The sequence below is a fragment of the Ctenopharyngodon idella genome, chromosome 15 (assembly GCF_019924925.1).
Source record: "Ctenopharyngodon idella isolate HZGC_01 chromosome 15, HZGC01, whole genome shotgun sequence".
NCBI classification, from domain to species: domain Eukaryota; kingdom Metazoa; phylum Chordata; class Actinopteri; order Cypriniformes; family Xenocyprididae; genus Ctenopharyngodon; species Ctenopharyngodon idella.
Window position 1 is genome coordinate 9,016,066 of NC_067234.1, and position 21,690 is coordinate 9,037,755.

Consider the following 21,690-nt stretch of genomic DNA (forward strand, 5'->3'; position numbering starts at 1 on the left):
TTTATAAAAGCAATAAGGTACTCGAGGCGCTGCTATATCGTGAATAATTCACAGCTGAAGGGGTTGCAACGCAGTTAACAACGCCCTTCAGCTGTGACTTATTCACGATACAGCACAGCCTTGAGTACCTTATTGCTTACATGTAACACAAAATACATTTGTGCAGGAATTGATCAGTGGTCTGTCACAACCATAAGTAAATCCACACACTGGCAAACGAAGAAGCACAACCATACACTGATGATACCGGACAAAGGAGAACTGAAAACAACTAACTGCTGCGCACCAGAGCCTGCAACGGGTCTACTTGATAGCACTGGACTCATTTTCATTCACTTTACACACACACTTTTCTGTATTATAAGGAACTATATAAATAAAGGGGACTTGACTGGACTCACTCTGCAAACCTTTAGTACCTCTGCTGGGTATGAGATATAATCTTCATTATTCTTTTGTTTTTATTCAGCCATTATTTGTCTTTATTCTTGCATTATATTGCTTTCCAAGGTCAGATCGCACCCATTTTCAGTCAGGAGTATAATCAGAGATGGTCTTATTATGGGGTGATGCCAACCTCCACGGCTATATCATTAGAAAAGCGTAATGATAAACTTGGATCATGTGTGCCTTGATAAGCAATCACATTATAGCCTTGACGTCATTGAATCGCTGTCAGAATTGTAGACAGTCAATCCCTAGGCTCGCTTAAGATGCCAAACACCTCGACCTGAAAGTAGACGAGAGTGGACAGCTGTAGTCAGGGGAGGAGTGAAATAATTTCAGTCAAGACAGTACTGGCATGCAGGTTTATGTTGCACAAAATCAGCAAAATTTCTAGATTGGACTATTCTGGCTGGGCTTCCAACTTGTGCTACAACAAATGCTCCAGAATGTAGCGGCTTGACTGGTCTTCAACTAGCCCAATAGAGCCCACGTCACACCTCTGTTTATCTCCCTGCACTGGCTACTGCTTACTACTTGCATGAAGATCAAGACACTGACACATGCCTTCAGAATGGCTTCATACTCTAAGCTTTCACTATTTCTTGCATCCCTCTTTGTTCTAGCTTGTACAATTGTGGACAATGTTTGAAACTTTGTAGATTTTGCCTCCTTAGAATGAATCGCTTATTGTATTCCCCATTTGTTAGTTCCTCATTTGTTAAGAATAAAGCGTCTGCTAAATGAATGAATGTAAATGTAAGATGGACAGTTCTCACTTCCCATAGTGGGTCAGCCACAGGAGATGAATGGCAGCTATTGTGTGATTCACACTCTTGTGCTTTTTGCTAATAAACTGGATAATTTAAATTCTTTGCTTTTATATGAAAATGAATATGATGAAAAAATCAAAGTACCGGTTATTTAATTTCCCCTAACAGATGTGTCTTCCATCCATTTTTTTTACTTTCATGTCATGTAGCATGAGAAAGAGATCAGGTTTTTTAACAGTGCCCCTATTATGGATTTTTGAAAGTTACCTTTCATGTAGTGTGTAACATAGCTCTAAGTGAATGAAAACATCCTGCAAAGTTTTAAATCTGAAAGTGCACCGTATATAAAGTTATTGTCTCTCAAAAGTAAGAGTCAACTCTGAGTCAATTAAACGAGTCGTTTGTAAAACGAATCCCAAGCTGTTTCGTTTTGATGTCACAACGAAACATTAGCATATTGCCCGCCCACTTATTGCGTGTGCAGATGCCAGGGAAAATTCATTTTTTCAACAATACCACAGCAGTACAATCTTCTGTTGTGTTCCCGTCATTTTACTGATGACTGCTTCTCAAACCTCGGGGAGTTTAACGCAGGATTCACAAAACGCTTGGTCTTAAAATATGGATCAATGCCCAGTTTATTTGGACCAGCTTCCTCTGAATCTCAACCTAAGTATGATTAATAATCAATGTTTATATTTTCTAGCGATCTTTGAAAATTCGTAGTTTTGTATGTTATGTTATATAACGCACACCCACTCTGTATGTCTTCTGCTAACCGGCTAACTCACGTTTCTGTAGTTCTGTCTCTATCTGTGTTGTAATAGTATGTTAAGATACTAGTCCACGCTAACTAGTTGAAGTATTCTTTCTGTAAACAGTAAACACCCATTGTAATGTCAAACAATGATATAGCCATTTTTTACTTTGTTAATAGTTATGACGAAAAAGTCTGTACACATCTGGCCTAAATGTTTCTTATGTTAGAGGTTTTCAGCTTCGCTTGGCATTCTGATACAGTTCCCACAGGTGCACCTACATAAAGTATAACAGTGACACTGCTATCACGTCTTATAAATAATGCAAACTACGGTGACACTTACCATAGACAAATGTCCTACTCCAGTCGTGATTGCGAATCGGTTTCTGGTTGATCGACTACTTCAGACGTTTCATCGTTGGGCTTTGATACAGTAAAATCGATGCTATCTTTTCTGTCCAAACATTGTATGCAGTGTCTTGCAAAATGATAGCTGTCATTCAGTTATGGCAATGGGCGTGCGGTGTGCACAGTAGACCAATCACAAAGGATTGGGCCATCTGGCCAATCAGAGCAGTGTAGGATCATGGAAAGGAGGGGTTTAGAGAGACTGATTATTCTAACAAATCGTTTACGAGGTGAAATTCATTGAGGTGAAATTAAATGTATATTATGAGAAATCAAAAGTGTTTTTTGACCTTGCATGCATGTAAACCTGTTGTAGGAGACTCTCAAAACAATATTTGGAACCTTTAAAAAGACATAATAGGGGCACTTTAAACAAAGGACTTCCAAAATATAATAATCCTTTTGCAGGCTGTCATGATTCCCATCTTGTGTTTAAAGACTTTTAAGTTGAAGTGTTTTCTGTTACTACTGTTTCTGCATTCTCTTCCTGTGTTCAGGTCATGTTTGCTTTGTACCTTGTTAGTTTCTATAGTTACCCTTGTTTGATGAAGGCAGCATGCTCCAATTTCCTGTGGAAACCTACCATAACCACTCAAATTATTGTGAATCGGGCTAAGGTAAGGAAATAGCTTTAAACACTAGCTGGTTATGTACTTGCTCAAAAATTGATTTTGGATCATTTTTAACCAAAAAAAGTTACGGACTGCAGCTTTAAAATAAATATGTGGTCTCACTTTATATTAGGCATCTTTAACTACTATGTACTAACATTTAAATTAATCATTTGATACAATGCACTTATTGTCTACATACATGTTTTTACATTGTACTTACGTATATTTAAAAAAATACCTGCATGTAATTACATCTGTAATTATTTCCTGTAATTACATTCATAATTACACTGTTGACCCATCCCTTACATCTTAACCCACCCTTAAACATACCCATACCACCAAACCTGTCCCTAACCTTACCCATATTTCACCTCAAGAGCAGCAAAAGTGTTTTGCAATACAATATGAACACAATAAGTACATTGTACTTATTTTTTGATGTAAGTGCATAGTAGTTAAGGACACCTAATGCAAAGTGGGACCAAATATGTTAAATATTAAATATGTAAATATTTATTAAAAAAATTGGCAGACGTCAGCATGTCATCTGACCACAGTCAGACACGTTTCTAACTGGCATCCATCTCACAGTGATCACCGCTGTTCTGTTCTGCACAGATTTTATCTCAAACGAGCCTATACTGTTAAAGAGAAGTGCCGTAAGTGTAAACTCCAAAAATCAGATCTAAATCCAAAACAAATGTTTAATGGCAAACTTGAACATACAGTATGATAGGCAGTCGATTCATTAAAACCTGTTTCCTTACAAAAGCCTTTTATTCAGCTTAATAAAGCCCCTCTCCTCCATTGAGATTCATTAAAAAACGGCCTCATGTTTCCTTCCCTGTGTACTTCACTGCTGCACTTTCTTTGCTTACTGGCTCGCCTTTAATGCCCAAGAAGACCTGTATATGCTCAAGCAGCGGAATTTTCTCTTCTTATCTTGGGAAAAAAATGATGCAGTTCTTCCCACACAAAAGTTCAAAGTGACCACATCCATCAATTAAAAAATAAATAATACCATGCAATTTGTTGTAATATCCACAGCAAAATCTACTCAAAACACTTCCACCACCCACCAGTAGAGGTCTTTATCACTTGAAATGTTGCATCTGTAATCCATTAGCATTTATATATTCACAGTGCTCGATGTACTTTCCCCAATGTTGCCCTTTTGCCAGTTTCTCTGGATTACTCACCTTGATTACTGATTTAGATTTGTTGGCCTGCTTTTCTGTCTTCCTGCTTTTCAGTTCTCCCTTTTTATCATGAACACAGTAGGCCATTGCCACTATGAGGTGTTATATGTTTGTGTGTGTGCTCACTAAGTAAATGTATGCAAGCAGTGTTTATATTTGTGCCATGTAAAGCCCAGATCTGTGTGTGAAAGAGGATGTGGTCTGAAAAGGCCTCTTCTTGGCTGTTTTCAGTGCAGTGTACAGGGAGAAGTGTCAACACACATGCAGTCATGCAAACAGTCATTTAACAACTACTTCACATCTTTTAGTAAAGTACTATGTTTCAGAAAAGAGCCTTCAGAGCACTCACTTTTTAAAAATGTCAACATCTTAATGAGATGTGAAACTGTATGAACACCACAGATAAATGCACATTCTGTACACACTAGCAAAAACGCACACAGAAAGAGAGGACAAAGAACTCACAGTGAAGTCAAGGTCTGGGAATAGTAGCAGATCTTGAAGGGGATCTTCCCTGAACTCAGCTTCAAGCTCTGAAATCACAGCCTCATAGTCCAGGGGGTCAATCACTTTGGGCTTCTCCTGCTGTGAGACACAAATAAAAACAGTATCATCAACAGTATCAGAATGCAGAAACACTTGCTCGCTGTGCTGAGAGGTAGTGTGTTTTTTTCGTGACAAATTTGCTCTTGCATCATCTTTAATGAAGTAGTGTGTAAATTGTAGAGTAACATTTAATTACTGTTGCTTTTCTAGATGGGGGCTGAACCGTGTGTCTGAACCTTGGAGTTAATGGTCCCTTTGCATCGAACTGCTACTAAGATAGTCCTGACAACAGTGCAGTAAAAATATAAAAAATAAATATATATAGAGGAAGAGGTCTCTGACTCTAAAGGCGGTTACAATTCGCAAAACTTCTGATGGTGAGATTTGAAGTGAATTCAAATGCATTGTTGAATAAAGCTACAAGCATGGAAGCAAATTTGAGTCTGTGAGAGTGATGCTCTTCCTAGATTTATTTAAAAAAAAAAAAGACAAAAAAATCTTTGTGCAAATAAACTGGACCATAGATGTATCTTCTTATCGAGGTTTTGTGTGCTTTATAAAGGCTGCTATATAATACTGTGCATTCAGGAATTACCCTTTTTCACATTTTATGTTGCAGCCTTCTGATAAAATGCTTTTAAAACTTTGCAAATGTAGTAAATAGAAAAACAAAAAATGAAATAATCACACTGACAGAGGAACCCTGTTGAAAAAATAATCCATTATTGCTGGTTACCAGCATAAGGTCTGTTTTGCATGCTGGGACTTGCATGCTGGATGCTGGTTTCTGGTCACTAGCATGGGAAGCAGGATACAGTATATACAGTTCCACTTGAAAGTTTGTGAACCCCTTCCAGAATCTCTGAAAATGTGAAAAATTTTAACAAAATAAAAGAGATAATACAAAATGCATGTTATTTTTTATTTAGTACTGTCCTGATTAAGATATTTTACATAAAATATGTTTACATATAATTCACAAGACAAAAAATAGCTGAATTTATTAAAATGACCCCGTTCAAAAGTTTGTGAACCATTGATTCTTAATACTGTGTGTGGTTACCTGGATGATCCACGACTGTTTTTGTTTTGTTTTGTTTTGTTTTGTGATGGTTGTTCATGAGTCCCTTGTTTGCTCTGAGCAGTTAAACTGAACTCTGTTCTTCAGAAAAATCCTCCAGGCCCTGCAGATTCTTCAGATTTCCAGCATCTTTTTCATATTTGAACCCTTTCTAGCAGTGACTGTATGATTTTGAGATCCATTTTTTCACACTGAGGACAATTAAGGGACTATTACACAACTATTAAAAACGTTCAAACATTCACTGATGCTCCAGAAGGAAGCACGATGCATTAAGAGTCAGGGGTGAAAACTTTTGATCAGGATGAAGATGTCCAAATTTTTCTTATTTTGTTTAAATATCATTTTTCTTTATTTAGTAATGCCCTTTGGAAGCAACAGAAGATACCTACATGTTTCCCAGAGACAAATTAAGTACAATTTACCTTGCTCTTCAAATTCAAAAAGTTTTCACCCCCTGGCTCTTAATGCATTGTTTCCTTCTGGAGCATCAGTGAATGTTTGAAACTTTTTTAATAATTGTGTTTGAGTCCCTCAATTGTCCTCAGTGTGAAAAGATGGATCTCAAAATCATACAGTCACTGCTGGAAAGGGTTCAAATATGCAAAAAATGCTTGAAATCTGAAGAATCTGCAAGACCTGGTGGATTTTTCTGAAGAACGCTAGGAAATTTAACTGCTCAGAACAAACAAGGGACTTATGAACAACCGTCACAAAACAAAAAAACAGTCGTAGATCATCCAGGTAACCACACACAGTATTAGGAATCAATGGTTCACAAACTTTTGAATGGGGTCATTTTAATAAATTCAGCTATTTTTTTGTCTTGTGAATTATATGTAAACATCTTTTATGTAAAATATCTTACTCAGGACAGTACTAAAAAAATAACATGCATTTTGTATGATCTCTCTTATTTTGTTAATATTTTTCACATTTTCACAGATTCTGCAAGGGGTTCACAAACTTTCAAGTGGCACTGTATATATGGGATATATAGTTGGTTAGTGTGAGTGATGAGCAGCATTTGAAATGTTCCAAGATGTTGCATACATTAGCCACTTTTCCAAAATCAAGTTGCATTTCCATTGTCAGGCCAGTAGCCCCACAGCGCTACCCTAAAACCCGCCCTTAACACGCCTCCACAGAACTACGTCACACAAATCTCACCATTTCACCAGCTGACTGCTAGATTGCAAAATGAGAATGACAGAAGCAAACGTTTGGTCTTTACTTAAAGACTTAAGACTCCAGCATCGATATTTGACAAATGTTTTACAATAAAAAATGTTACAGTGACAGTAATTTATTAATTTGTGTCAGGAGTGCACATCGATCATGCTTAATCAAACTGGTATTTACCATTTCACATAAAAAGAGAACATACCTATTTAGTTGTATCTGCTTCCATTTATTTTCGATCACAGGAATGCACAAAACATCTCCATTAAGTCCAAATGCTTACACATTTAGAAAAATCTTGATAAAAATTCTTCCTTGCATAGTTGCTTAAGTTCAGTCAAATTCCATGGTGAGTGCAATGGACTGCTCTCTTCAAGTAATAAACTGAAATAAACTGTAATAAACACTGAAAGTTAGAAAATGTGTATTATAGCAAATCGACAATATTAAAGTGCTTAAAGTGTTCATTCCGGCTTTTTCAGTTCTTGCTCACCAGTCCTCTGGTCAACGCTCAAGTGATTTTGGTGTGAGAGAAAACACTCCAGTTTTAAAAGAATATGTTTCCTAAGGTAGTTTAAAAAGTTCTCTATTCTCTCTGCTTCAATTAGTGGTATCAGAAATCAGAGACTTTGCATTTGTCATGGAACGACGGTAGACAAATGCAGATTTATAATAGTAAACAGGATTTAATTCAACAAGCAGGCAGATACATAACAGTGTGCTCACACACAAACAATAACCGACAATGAACACATAACAGGCAGAAACTTAAATACACAGTTAATGACTACTAAACGGAAACAGTTGACAAGACTTGACTAATTAGAAACCATAGTGACTAACGAGGACTAATGCAGACAAGACAGGACTGAACTAAACTGAACATGTGACATTACGCCCCCCTCAGAAAGGCGCGTCCTCGCACCGTGACAACAAAGTCTCTGAAGAGGAAAGAGGGCGGAGGCTTCGGTGGAGGGCATGGAGCCGGTGACGGACAGCAGTCTGGGGTAGTTGGCCACAGGCACCATGGTGGAGTTGACGGTGGGAGGAGCCAGGGTGGAGTCCTGACTGCAGGGGTGGACGGAACCCTGGGACCGATTGGCGGAGGCGGAACCATGGTGAGTGGAGGCACCGGCGGAACATCACGGCTGATGGACCTGGGTGACATTGCAGGCCTGGAAGCCTGGCGCTGAGCTGCTGGCTCACGAGACCGAGGCGACGACGGGGACTCGGATGACCGGGGCGACGATGGGGAAAGCCAGCACTACGGGGAGGTCGGAGGAAGGGAGGAGCCCGATGACGCTGTAGGGGTGCAGGGTTCAGACGCAGCTGGAACCCTGGAAGTCGGTAGCGGAAGCTGGGCGTCGACCGCCAGGGGCCGACCTGGACTGGAGAGTGAGCCCAGTGGAGCATCCGGACAGACGGGCTGCGATGAGGTAGCGGTGAGCCGAGGCGATGGTGACGGGCTGACAGGTCGAGGTGGAGACGTGGGCCTGGAGGCCCTAAGTGGAGGCGAGGACTCGGCCTCAAGCCGAGCTGGTGGAGGTGAAGCCTGGGGCGAGGAAGATGAGCCGCACGGAGTGAGCTGCTGGGGCAGAGCTGAGAAGCTTGACGATACCAGTGGTGTCAACAGATTCAGGGGGCTAGCTGTGACCAGTGATGGAGACGGGACAGGAAGTCAGGCAGTGATACAGGCTGAAGAAGATTTCCGGACGGGACCGGAGCATCTAAATAGCTGGACGGGACCGGCGAAGACAAGGAGGATTCGAGGGTGGGGACTTGGGTGGGAATTGGATCCATGGACCACAGATCGATGAGGTTCAGGTCCGCTCCTGGCTCTGCGGTGGATTGACCAGCTTGCATCAACTCCGGGGCTTCGATGTTCTCTGGCTTCGGTTTTGGAACGACCTCGGTGGGCGCCTCGGGCTCGCTGGCTGTGAGGGAGAGGCCGCCATTCTGGAGCATCCAGGCCAGGTACCCCAGATACGGCCTGCTTTCTGGGAGGAGGAGAAGCCGCAGCGCTGGTCCGTAATACTTATATCCATAATACTTATATCTCGTATTAGAGAGGTCGGTTATTCTGTCACGGAACTTATACTTCTGTACTCTTTGGTTACAGTAGGACTGTCTTAAAAAATGTATAAGTTTTCATAAAAAAAATCCCTATGGAGAAAATGAACTACTACGAAAATAGTTTTAGTTATGATTTTTTTCCCCATTTGGTTAAATCTAGTTAGTTTTCTATCAAATACAATGTGATTTTCGGTGATCGAGATCTGGCAGCAGCTCATTTTTCCTCTTGGGCAAGCTATCAGCTCAAAGCTTATCCTGCTTATGAAATTCGCCATAGGCCAGCAAACCAATGAGAATGCACTACAATGATGACGCTCCATAACAAAAGCGCGAAGGCGCAAAAGCTGCTGTGGATCAGCTTACCCGGAAGTCTCTGTAACTGGCAGATTTAAAGAAAATTACTGTCGTTTGGCAAATAAATAAATTACAGACAGTTACAGACAGTTGTTTTTGTCTGCTTGACAGGACCATACAAATGTGTGGATCTTGTATTAGAGCAGTTAAAATTTGGTGCTTTGAGTAATTCTCTCATACTGATCACTGGATGTTCAACATGGCACCTCATGGCAAAGAACTCTCTGAGGATTTGAGAATTAGAATTGTTGCTCTCCACAAAGATGACCTAGGCTATAAGAAGATCAGTAACACCATGAAACTGAGTTACAGAACAGTGGCCAGGGTCATAGAGAGAGGTTTTCCAAGACAGGTTCCACTCGGAACAGGCCAAAGAAGTTGAATCAAAGAAGTTGAGACCTTGTGCTGTGCGTCAGGTGCAGAAGCTGGCTTCAAAAAACAGATGCATGAGTTCTGCCAGCATTGCTTTAGAGGTTGCAGAAGCGGAAGGTCAGCTTGTCAGTGCTCAGACCATACGCCGCACACTGCAACAAGTCGGTTTGCATGGCCGTTGTCCCAGAAGGAAGCCTCTTCTGAAGCTGGTTCACAAGAATGCCCGCAAACAGTTTGCTGAAGACAACCTGTCCAAGAGCATAAATTACTGGAACCACATCCTGTGGTCTGATGAGACTAAGATAAACTTGTTTGGCTCAGATGGTGTCCAGCATTTGTGGCGACGCCCTGGTGAGGAGTACCAAGAAAATTGTGTCTTGCCTACAGTCAAGCATGGTGGTGGTAGCATCATGGTCTGGGGCTGCATGATTGCTGCTGGTACTGGGGAGCTCTGCTTCATTGAGGGAAACATGGATTCCAACATGTACTGTGACATTCTGAAGCAGAACATGATGTCCTCCCTTCAGAAACTGGGCTGAACGGCATGATAATGACCCCAAACACACCGCCAAGATGACAACTACCTCGCTGAGGAAGCTGAAAGTGAAGGTGATGGAGTGGCCAAGTACGTCTCCAGACCTGAACCCTATATTGAGCACCTGTGGGGCATCCTCAAGCAGAAGGTGGAGAAGCACCATGTGTCTAACATCCAAGCAGCTCCGTGATGTCATTATGGAGGAGTGGAAGAGGATCCCAGCAACAACCTGTGCAGCTCTGGTGAATTCCATGCCCAGGAGGATTAAGGCAGTGCTAAATAACAATGGTGCTCACACAAAATATTGACACTTTGGACACAGTTTTGACATGTTCACTTAGGGTGTACTCACTTTTGTTGCCAGTTATCTAGACAATAATGGCTGTATGTTGAGTTATTTTCAGAAAACAGTAAATCTGTACTGCTATACAAGCTGCACATTGTCTACTCTAAAGTATATCCAATTTTCATTTCTATAGTATTGTCCCTTGAGAACATATAATAAAATGGTTGCTGAAATGTGAGGAGTGTACTCACTTTTGTAAGATACTGTACATATTAAACTGTCTATAACAGACAAAGCAATAGTAGCACATGGTAAAAACATTGTTAATCACACTTGCGTGTCATTACTATCTGGTCAAATATAGTTGGCACTGCATCATCTTTTATTTTAATTTTTCTCAGTAAAATGAAGCAAACAAACGAGCAGTGACTTACTGATGCAATCTGGAAGTTATAAAGTTAGTAAAATTAATAAAGTTAATCCACACTTTCTTAATGTTAGGTTCACATGGAAGGGAATCCTAAGACTGTGTTTTGTTGCTTGTATTTACCTTCTACTACATGCGCAAATCAGATTATATGTCTTATATTTCAAAAGATCAAGGGAAATTTGATTTATCAATTAATGACCCCTTTAAAAAGTCTTCGCTAAAGAGTTATAAGCCATGAACTAAACCAACCAGCTCTCAGATGGATCACAACATTACAAACTTTTATTTGAAGCAAATAAGTATTGACATATTGAAAATAGACAATACAAGGCTGTGTCCTTAATATCTTTAACGAAGGAATCAACTACAATCCCATAAAGCAAGGGTGGGCAACTTTCCTGCAGTTTTAGCTCCAATTCTGATAAAACACATCTGAACAAACTAATCAAGGTCTTCAGGATTTACTAGAAAGTTACAGAGTAAACTCTGCAGTAAAGTAGGTCTTGAGGACCAGAGTTACCCATGCAGCCTTGACATAAAGCGTTGCAAAAAATTATTTGTATATAAGCAGGGCTCCAGAGTGCGCCTAAAACGGTCGCATTTGCGACTAAAAATATTAGTTTGCGAGTGATATTTTTGCTGAGGTCGCCATTGGCGACCATACAAATTCACACATTATGACTGTAAAATTTGCAGTTATTCGCGTGTTCTGTGACCAGTAGCCTGTTACATCATTTGTTGTGTTGACATAATTAAATGAGATGCTGCATGTGAAAGTTTCACTGTTAGAGCGCCAAAATATGAACTGGTCGGGGAAAATATCACACACCAAACAGACGCTAGACGCTAGTTCATGAGAACTATCGCTGATGAAAGCCAACTATGTTGTCGGTGCAAAAAACTGCATTTGAACACACTGTTCTGCTCCTGCGTAAAGGAGACAACTGCCTATTTCTTCATATAAATTCGCAGACTGCAGATACACAATGCAGCGCGTGCTTACCGTTTGGAATATCAATCATGCTGATCACTTTCATTATTTTACTCCGTTCATGCTCATCAGATAAATTTAAGGGCATAAAAGTCTTCAGTACCTTAAATAGTATAGCAAGGGTATTAATGATCATTTTATGATTCCAGCTAGGTTCCAGGATGTCTACAGATAATGTTCAACTAAAATATATTGTTCGACCAACAATATCTTATCAATTAATTATGACGTTCACACCCGACGTTATTGGTTTTCTTCCCATTTATTAAATCCACGCAATTGGTTCATAAAACATTGATTAAAATTAAGATACAATTTATACAAAACGAAATTCACTTTAAAGAAAGGCTTTCTACAAAACAAAACTTAATGAAGTGGTCAAAATCATGTCTGACCCACTGCATGTCTCCCAACATATTGTGCATCTTATTAGCCTATCTTAGTCATGCTGTTCACTTTTCATAATCAACATAAATAAAATTTAAAAACTAATATTAGGCTATAGTCTAATATTTAAACATAAAAATAAAACTAAATATGCTACGTTTTCTTTAACCCTCTGGCCGACGAACGCGCCGGCGCGTTCTGATGGATTTTTCCTCATGACAGCTGAAACAACTTAAACTTGTTGTTTGGCTCTTAAAAAAATTTAATCAGCGCCTGTTTTTCCCCCCTATAGGAGCCAATGGCTCCTTAATGATTTTTTTTTTTTTTTCGGAAGCCCTGTATAAGTATTGCTGACTATAAATATAGAAGAAATGTAGCACCTTTATTACTGAAGCATGTGTTTCACCCCCACATCCTCATGCAGAGAACAGTTCACATACAATAAACAATGTATTGTGCATGCCAGCACAAATAATGCAAACATCTTACATAATCTGTAGATAACACCTGGAGTTGTACTGTCTGTAGCAATTATCTTTAAAATTGTTTTATTCCGTGGCGGAAACAAGCTTCCATAGGTCAGGGCCCGTGTTGTAATTTTTCATTGATGAAGGCAAATAAATCTGATTATTAAATGATTCCAAATGTTCCCACAGAAAAGTAGAAAAAGACAGAGACAGCATGTGGAGGTAACTAAATGTAACTCTAGTCTTTTTTTTATTTACCTCCACATGTTGCTTGTTTTTTCTAGTCATTTTATTTCATTAGTCATTTTCCTAAATAAACCACAATATGCACAGCAGACACTGACAACAGCTTCCTGTGTCGTAGACATCACACTAATCTTAGTGCATTCAGCAACTAAATAAGCTTTTAACAAGAGAAACCTAAGAACATGCAACACTGAAAATGTAATCTGACACGTGCAATGAACAGAATTGTAATCCTCAAACTGTCAATGAACCTACAAAATTATAGTTGTCACATCTTGAATTATATATAAATAATTTTTAAACCTGTCCTAGGAGCCAATTCACACAAACTTTGGCATATACCATGTATAGACCCTCCTCACAAAAACAAACAAACAAACAAAAAACAGGAGAATTTTGCTTTGTCTAGTCATTTGGTAGATATTGTAGAAGTCACTTATGCCCTAATAAATAATGAATTGTCCTGTATATTTTGACTACAAGAAAACAGAGCATTTATTTATAAATTGATTTATTTTTAAACAACTGCATCCACAGGGTCAAGCCCCGGAAATTGACACTAATGGCTATTTTTAGATCTGTATTTAGACTGTGACACTGTTAACAGAATACATAAGAATGTATGAATTAATTTAGCAAATTAGTCAGATTTGTGTGCACATCTCAGGAAAAAAAAAAGTGGCTAGTGGTTGCTTAGGAACAAGAAGATCCACAAAAATAATCTCATAGTGGGCACAAGAGTCATTATCAACGTCAACAGCCAGGGTGTGGAGAACAAGAAATAGTCACTAATATACATAACACAGGAAAGTCTTTCTCCATGGCAACAAACCTTATTGTTCATCAGTCAAGGGCATGTACGTTAGTGAAACAGTCAGGCTGTGTGTACCAACACCTGCCAACAGTACTCAACACGAGGTTCATAAATAATTTACTAGTTATCATCAGTTCAATTCAAACACTGACTAAAAGAAGAACCAACAGTATTCGCATGTTTTATGAAAGAAATAAAGGGAACTGCCAGAGGAGAGGACAGACATTTTTCTAAAGCAAACAAAAAAAAGATACAAAATCCAGAAAGCAGTGAAATCAATTGACACATGTACAGTACAGATACTGCAATTAACTTAAAATCATTAAATAATTCCAGAGTGCATGGCTTGACTGACGGGAGTCCAATGCCAAAGTGAAACACAAAGCAGAGTTGAAATATTAAATTAAGAATGATGAAATACATACACAGCTCACTCGATTGCAGTCTGCCCGCACCCGTCTGCTTTTTATCTTCTTCCGAAATGTGATTTTACTCCTAAAGCTCATAATTATGCATGGATTCACACACACACGCACTGATAAGCAGACTGTATGCGGATGCTACAGAAAGTCGACCTTTGTGAGAGAAGCAGAACTTTCCTGAGAGCAAGTGAAACCTGTTAGACAGAGCACGTGGTCAGGAGGAAGCAGACCTACAGCTACATGTGACTTCACTACCAAAGACAGATGGAGAGAACGAGAATGACAGACAGAATAACATAAAGGAAAGAAAACTCTTCCATATATAAGTCAAGTCGCATTTACTTATATAGCACTTTATATAATACAGATTGCTTCAAAACAGCTTTACATTAATAAACAGGAAAGTAATGATCAATGATGCAAACAGATACAATTCTGCAGTAAAGCAGCTCTAAAAAAAGACAAAAGTGTAATTTTTAGCTGTTCAGTTTAGTGTTGATTCAGTTCAGCTCAATATCTGTGTAAAGTTCATCAGTTATGAAATGAGTTTAATTCTGCTGTAAAGCAGCTCTACAAATGACAATAGTGTGATTATTCACTTTGTGTCAGTTTAATGTTTATTCAGTTCAGTTTAATAACAGTGTCAAGATTGTAAAAATAATCAATTATGAAATGAATCCAGATCAACTATAAAGCAGCTCTTCGGGAAACTGTAATGTCATTAGTGCAGTGTCAGTGCAGTCAAATCAATAATATTAATGAATATTATGAACTCTTTCCCCACTAGCATTTTGGAAAAAAGTTGCCAGTCAGTGCCAGCATTTTTGATCATTTTCACAAAAAAATTCATGGCCCCCAGAATATTTTGTTGTATGAATATCTGAACATGCAATGCATCCAAAGAAAGAACAGACCCTCTGCTTAAAAAAAAATAAATCTATTTTTTTTTAGCTTCTTGTATGTTCTTTCTTTTAATCATCATTTGAATGTGGGTAAGTTTCATAAAAAAAAAAGGCTGAGAAAATCACGTTTTTGTCAAAGGCTACGTCTGGATCGGATTTACAATGATCACGCAAATCACATACATCAAACATTCGCATTGTGGCTCTCTTACACTGTCAGTGTTTATATAAAATTCATTTTTATATATCAGCAAGTAGACTGAAGTAGTAATAATATACCAGTGATTCTGTGTAATGAAAGTTGTCAGTGTGTAAAGTAGTGAGAGACTAATTCTGTATATCGGCTATGCCAAAAGAGTTGCAGGGATGACGTATTTTTGTAGGTCAAAACTCAGAAACATTTTAGCCCTTCTGGTTCCATTGTCCCAAAATCAGTGAATGGGTTTTTAGTTAAATGCCTGAAATAAGATCTGTGGTGAACACAAGCTCAAGATATCTTGATGTTTCATTCTACAACATAAAATACATCGGTAATACCCTTGTGATTTTTTAAAAGCTTTTACTTGTCTTGAAAAAGGTGGTTGTTCGCAAGTGGTTAAAAGAGACTAGAGGTTGTCAGGAACATTTAAACGTCATCAGCCGAACAGGAAAACTCATCTACTAACAAGTCTGCTTTCACAGCTCTTGCAAACTATTATAACTTTTTCAGTGATTTTTTTTTTTTAAATACAGACTAACAGATTTGAAAGGACAATGCAAAAACTCCTATTTGGTTTTTATTGAGGGATTGCTTATTTTTATTTTTAATTTTTTAGATAAATATGCATTTACTTGCCACAATTTTAGTGTGTGTCTTGTTTGCTATCATTAGATAGTAAACTATTTCATTTCAATAAATGCATTAATATTGACCATTATTGGTTAATAAAACCTAACAGAAGAAGAATCTGAAGATGTCAGTCTGTGCAGTCAAAGATATAATATCAAATCTCAATCTCACAAATATCAGCCTGGAAAAACACCTGGTAACATTTAAAAAGTAAAAGATTCTAAGCATCGGCATAATGTCAACATTGAAAATAGACCACACACAAATCTGTCACCCCATTTGTCAATCAGACTTTTTAGTAATTTTAACTTAATTAAGCATATATTATCTACTACAAAGCAATGTGCGTAAAAAAATAAAATAAATAAATAAATAAATAAAAAATAATATAAAAGAACTTTAAAAATTAAAGAAACAGTTGTTCTCAACCTCCCTATTCTCTACATCTGTCTAAACATCAGAGCAATTAATGTTTAAAACAGATACGGAAACACTTTACAATAATTTTCATTAGTTAACATTAGTTAACTACGTTAGTTAACCTGAGCTAATAATGAACTGCACTTCTACAGCATTTATTAATCATTGTTAATGTTCATTTCAACATTTACTAATACATTATTAAAATCTTGTTAACATTAGTTAATGCACTGTGAACTAACATGAACAAGCAATGAATAACTGTGTTTTCATTAACTAACGTTAACATAGATTAGTAAATACAGTAACAAATGTATTGCTCGTGGTTAGTTCATGTTAGTTAATACATTAACTAATGTTTAACTAACCTTATTGTAAAGTGTTACCAGAGATTCTGTATCTAACTTTGTGTGAAACAGATGGCAAATATAGGTAATACCTGAAGTCTACTGTGCCTACTGTAGACCAACCAAAAAAAAAAGTTACTGTATGTAGGCTATGTAGCAAAGGTTCTTCTTTTAGTCCTTGTCAAGTCAAGTGTTTTATGATTCATGAATATTAAATTTAGACATACCTATATGTATTTATATAAAGTGTTCACAGGCAAATTAGCTTTATGCATTTCCCAGCGTCGAAATCAGGCACATATAAATGTCTGGAAATATGATTCCTGGCTGCATGTCAATGTCCATGGATCACTGGATCTTTGCTGTAACAGGAACTAGAGTCCAACCTTTAGTTTAATCATTTGTTTTACTCATGTTTTACTCACATTTTCGCAGTTTCACCATTTAAATCCAGTCATGCAGCGGGCTCGATTGCCACTCAGTCCGCCTGAGGGGGTGTGTTCCGGTGGAAAAGTAACGTCAAGAAGCAAATTCCAAATGGAAGGGAGCATCCCTATGCCCTACTCCCTTCTAAGGGCAGAGCCCTTGAAGTGGGGACTTTGGAGGGAGCAGGGTACTTGCATGCCATTATGTAGCCATTTGAAATACACTTGGTGAAGGGAGCAATGAAAGACAACGTAATTTCTTCATTATCTTCACCTGGGATGTTCCCATGACAACGCAGCACGGTGCCCATCAGCTGATTAGCCTAGCTGTTCTTACAACATAAATTTCTTATTGTTGCTGTTATCATTATTGTTGCAAATAATGATATATTTTACATTTTTTTTTTTTTTTTTTTTTTTTTTAAAGATGGTTTATATAGCCTATGTGTGTGTGTGAGTGTATTTCTCTGTTCTCAACTTTAAAACTTGCCATCTCATCTTTGGACACTGCAAGTAAACACATTTCTTACCTATGAAACTTAAAAACATAACATGACAAAAATGTGTGAAATATATCACGAAAAAAAAAAAAAAAAACGGCATCTACCTTTAAAATGAATGAATCTCGAGTATTCGCTGGGTCACATGACCATAAATGATAAAATTACTTCCTTGAAGTGACCGTCGCATGCATAGATATACATAATAAAGGCTAGATGTCTTACGGCAGAGTCTCTAACGTCATCACCGGCGGCCATCTTGTCACAGGCAAGCTTTCTGGTGTGCTCTGTGGTACCTGATGTAAGGTGAGTGATCTGCACGAACACAAATACTCTTATCTCGCTGAAATCTTGACGGATTTACAAATGGTTTGGTTTCTTACAAACGTTATTAACGTGGCTATAATTCTGGATGCTTGAACATGTTGAAATTGCAGCTTTTCTTTTTGAAAAACGACTTAATCTTGCAGCATAGTTGTGTATCACGACTACTTGCGCAAGTTATCAAGGCTGAGACCACAATCGAGCTGCTCAATTATATAGGTTTTAACGATTTTATGACAACTAATCTTTTGTCTAAATTACAATCTTTGTGGATGTGGTTGTAATTATTAGCTGGCTTTGAGTGAGACCTAGTAGTTACAGTTTAGCTGCTACCCAGCAATTTTACATCAGTGGGAGAGGCAGAATTGCTCTTTCTTTTCAATATAACTTAAGTTGCACATGATTTCCAATCGGTTTGGTTTGTTAAAAACATCTTACATTATGATACAGGAAATTGCTGGCTTTATAGGAGAAGATGCCAGACTTTTGTGCAGCCTACGGATGCTCCAATCGCCGTAGTCTCAAAACGAGAGCCCGTGGGATCACCTTTCACCTGTAAGATATGACAATATTATGATTATATTTGGGATAATTGTTAGTTACTTAGTGGATGTATGTACAATACAGGTCCTGTTACACAGGAACAGCGGGGCTATGACATAATAGTATTACAAGATTGTTGTTGACCCAAAGCTTTTTACAAGTTTGTTTACATAATCGCAGAATGTTTCTTTTGGACACCTTTTTTTCTTTTTTTTCTTTTTTTTTTGGAACAGTGATCTCTGAAGTAGGCACAGTGCAATGTCGAGGGGAAAAGACTAGTAAATGGCCCAACCCTGAAGAAGTTAAAATAAACATGTAATAATTCAAATTATTATTATTTTTATTATTATTACTATTATTTTATAATAGTAATATTCATATTATAAAAGAGTATATATCTCATGTTGCCATTCTGTACACTGAGTTTTAGTAGCCTATATATTGATTTAACATAAATACCTTGTGCGTGTGTATATTCATTGCACCTATCTGTTCTGTTCAATGTTATTTTCATATGGAAGTCCATGGTTATAATTATTCATAAGTATGCAGTGTCATAAGTACATCTCTGACGTTTATAACAAACCAAACAGTTTGAAAATCGGTAGAAAATTGAGCAAGTTATGGTTATTTAAAAAGTACATGCACCATTAAAACACAATGTTACGAGTGAGCGAGCTGACTGTTACAAGATGGCCGCCAGGTGCGGACGTCGACCTCCATTGGCCAGCAACGCGGACGAGACATCTAGCCTTTATTATGTATATCTATGGTCGCATGTACCCTTCGCTAACAGCCTTGTGAAAGGGCCCTTCGTGAAGGGATTCAGTTGTTCCCTTTCATTTGGAACACCCCTTCTTGAAGTGTCCTTCAAGGCTGCAAAAATGCCGTTTGGAATTTGCCCAATGCATACCTTCTATAGAGGAGAAATCCAGAGGGTAACGAAGGAGAGCAGGTGTGGCACATAAACCAGACTAGGCAGAACCAAGACTAGAGACTGACAGAAGAGCACATGGCACACAGAAACAAACAAAAGCCATGTGCAAAAGGCGTACAGCAAACAAACATGACAGAAGCCAAGTGTTTACACAAACATCCAAAACAACGCCCAGGGAACAACTCCAAAGCCGTACACTCACACAAGGACAAGACAAACAATATAAGTGTCAGAATCCTGTCACCAAATTAAAAATAAGGTGATAGGACCCTGACAAAAGATGTCACTTCTCAGCCCAATACACGAGTCATATCATCCTGGGGCCCGTTTAAATAAGGAGGTTCAACCAACTCTGAGTTAAAACTTGAACTCTGAGTTGACTTACCCTGAGATGGGAAACTCTGAGTTTCGTTTTCAGAACAGCTGAACTGAGTTAGTTCAACTTTTAGAACATTTTCTTAATTTTTATTGAAAATAGATGCCTTTCTGATGTGATATGTGATAAGAAAAGGGAGAAGAGCGAGCTTGGCAAAAGGCAGACTCGAACCTGCGTCAATGCGTCAAAACTCGTTTATGCGTCATGTTCTGATGGGTTCATTGTCTTGTAATGTGGTTATGAGTTCTGGTTGTTCATTGGTTGTCTTAGTCATGTGTTCCCTAAGTTCATGTATTTAAAGCCTCTTGTTTTCCATGTTACTTTGTTGTGTATTGGATTTATGTAACACTGCTGTTGGTGAGTGTTTTGATCAAGTCTGCTCATTGTCAAGTCTGCTAATGTTCCAGTCAAGTGTTTGCTTTTTTCGTTTGCTTACTTTGGATTATTGTAAATAAACTGCACATGGGTTCTTCAACTCGCCTTCAGTGGACTTAGTTGTTACAGCTACTGCCTACACCACTGAAGACGGTATATCAAGTGCGCTATTAGTGTAAATAGACACTCCGAATAATCTTGTTTTCCATTTGCAATAAGATTATTTTTATTACCCCACTGGCAGATAATTTTACTTAAGTAAAATGCACTTAATTTAGATTTCCACCCAAGAAACAAGACTGTATATCTTATAATTTTTCTTATATAGAAAATGCATCTTGATTTAATAATTTTTAGATATTTGTACTTGACACAAGACTCTGTACTCGGTAAAAAAAAAAAACATTTTTGCAGAATGAATGAATGGATTTCGCTTTAAAAAGGGGGAGGAGACAGAAATAAACTCTGGGTTTACCAAAGAAAACCTGCTCCTGACTAGGTTAGGTTCACAGAGTAAGTTACTATGGTAACTGACTCTGAGTATAAGTTACCTCTCTTTCAGAAACGGGCTTGACTTACCCTGCTTTCTCGGGTTTGACATACCTCCCATTCTGAAATTCAGGCCAGGGTTAACATACTCAGAGTTTTGACTTAACCTCCTTTCTGAAACGGGCCTCCGATCTTATTCTCCTTTGTTGATGTGCAGATACAGAACTATTGCTTTCAGTCAAGGCATGAATTTCTGTCATGACTGCATAATCTTGTGACAAATGGACAAAGCCGATATGCTTTTTAGGTGACTCTCTTCACTATATCCCAGGGGTGGTGAACTCTGGTCCTGGTGATCCACAGTCCTGCAGAGTTCAGCTCCAACACTGATAAAAACTCACCTGCCAATAGCTTTCTAGTAACCCTTTAGACCTTGATTAACTTGTTCAGGTGTGGAGCTAAACTCTGCAGGACTGTGGCTCTCCAGGACTTACGTTTGCCACCCCTGCTATATTCTCTTATACTGTCTCTTATACTGTCCTTTGCCATAATAAATCAGTTTCATTTATAAGTTATCATTCATAATATTATATTGTATGAGTTCGTGATTTTGTATGAAAACAAACAAAATTTGTACAGGTAAAACGTTACCATGAAGGTAGCCTTCAGGAAAAGCTAACCCTCAGAAGACTCTTAGCAGATTGTACAAAAATGTATGGATGAGACTACAAAATTAATTAAATTTGCCACTGATTCACCAAACTGCAGGACTGGAGTTACCCATTCCTGTTCTACAGTACTGTAACTGTACTGTAATCTCTACTTCTCTGTGTTTA

The 21,690-nt window shown here is 38.2% G+C and overlaps 1 protein-coding gene across 4 annotated transcripts in view; it reads right to left on the bottom strand.

The window, feature by feature from the left end:
- dock10 (dedicator of cytokinesis 10) overlaps positions 1-21,690 on the bottom strand; it is a 125,114-nt gene that overhangs the window by 60,081 nt on the left and 43,343 nt on the right. For 3 of the 4 annotated variants that reach the window (XM_051862094.1, XM_051862093.1, XM_051862095.1), the window contains one exon: positions 4,667-4,786. In XM_051862094.1, coding sequence (XP_051718054.1) covers positions 4,667-4,786 — 120 coding nt within the window. Of the gene's footprint in view, positions 1-4,666; positions 4,787-14,390; positions 14,606-21,690 lie in introns of those variants that run through there. The other variant, XM_051862096.1, reaches the window with a different exon arrangement.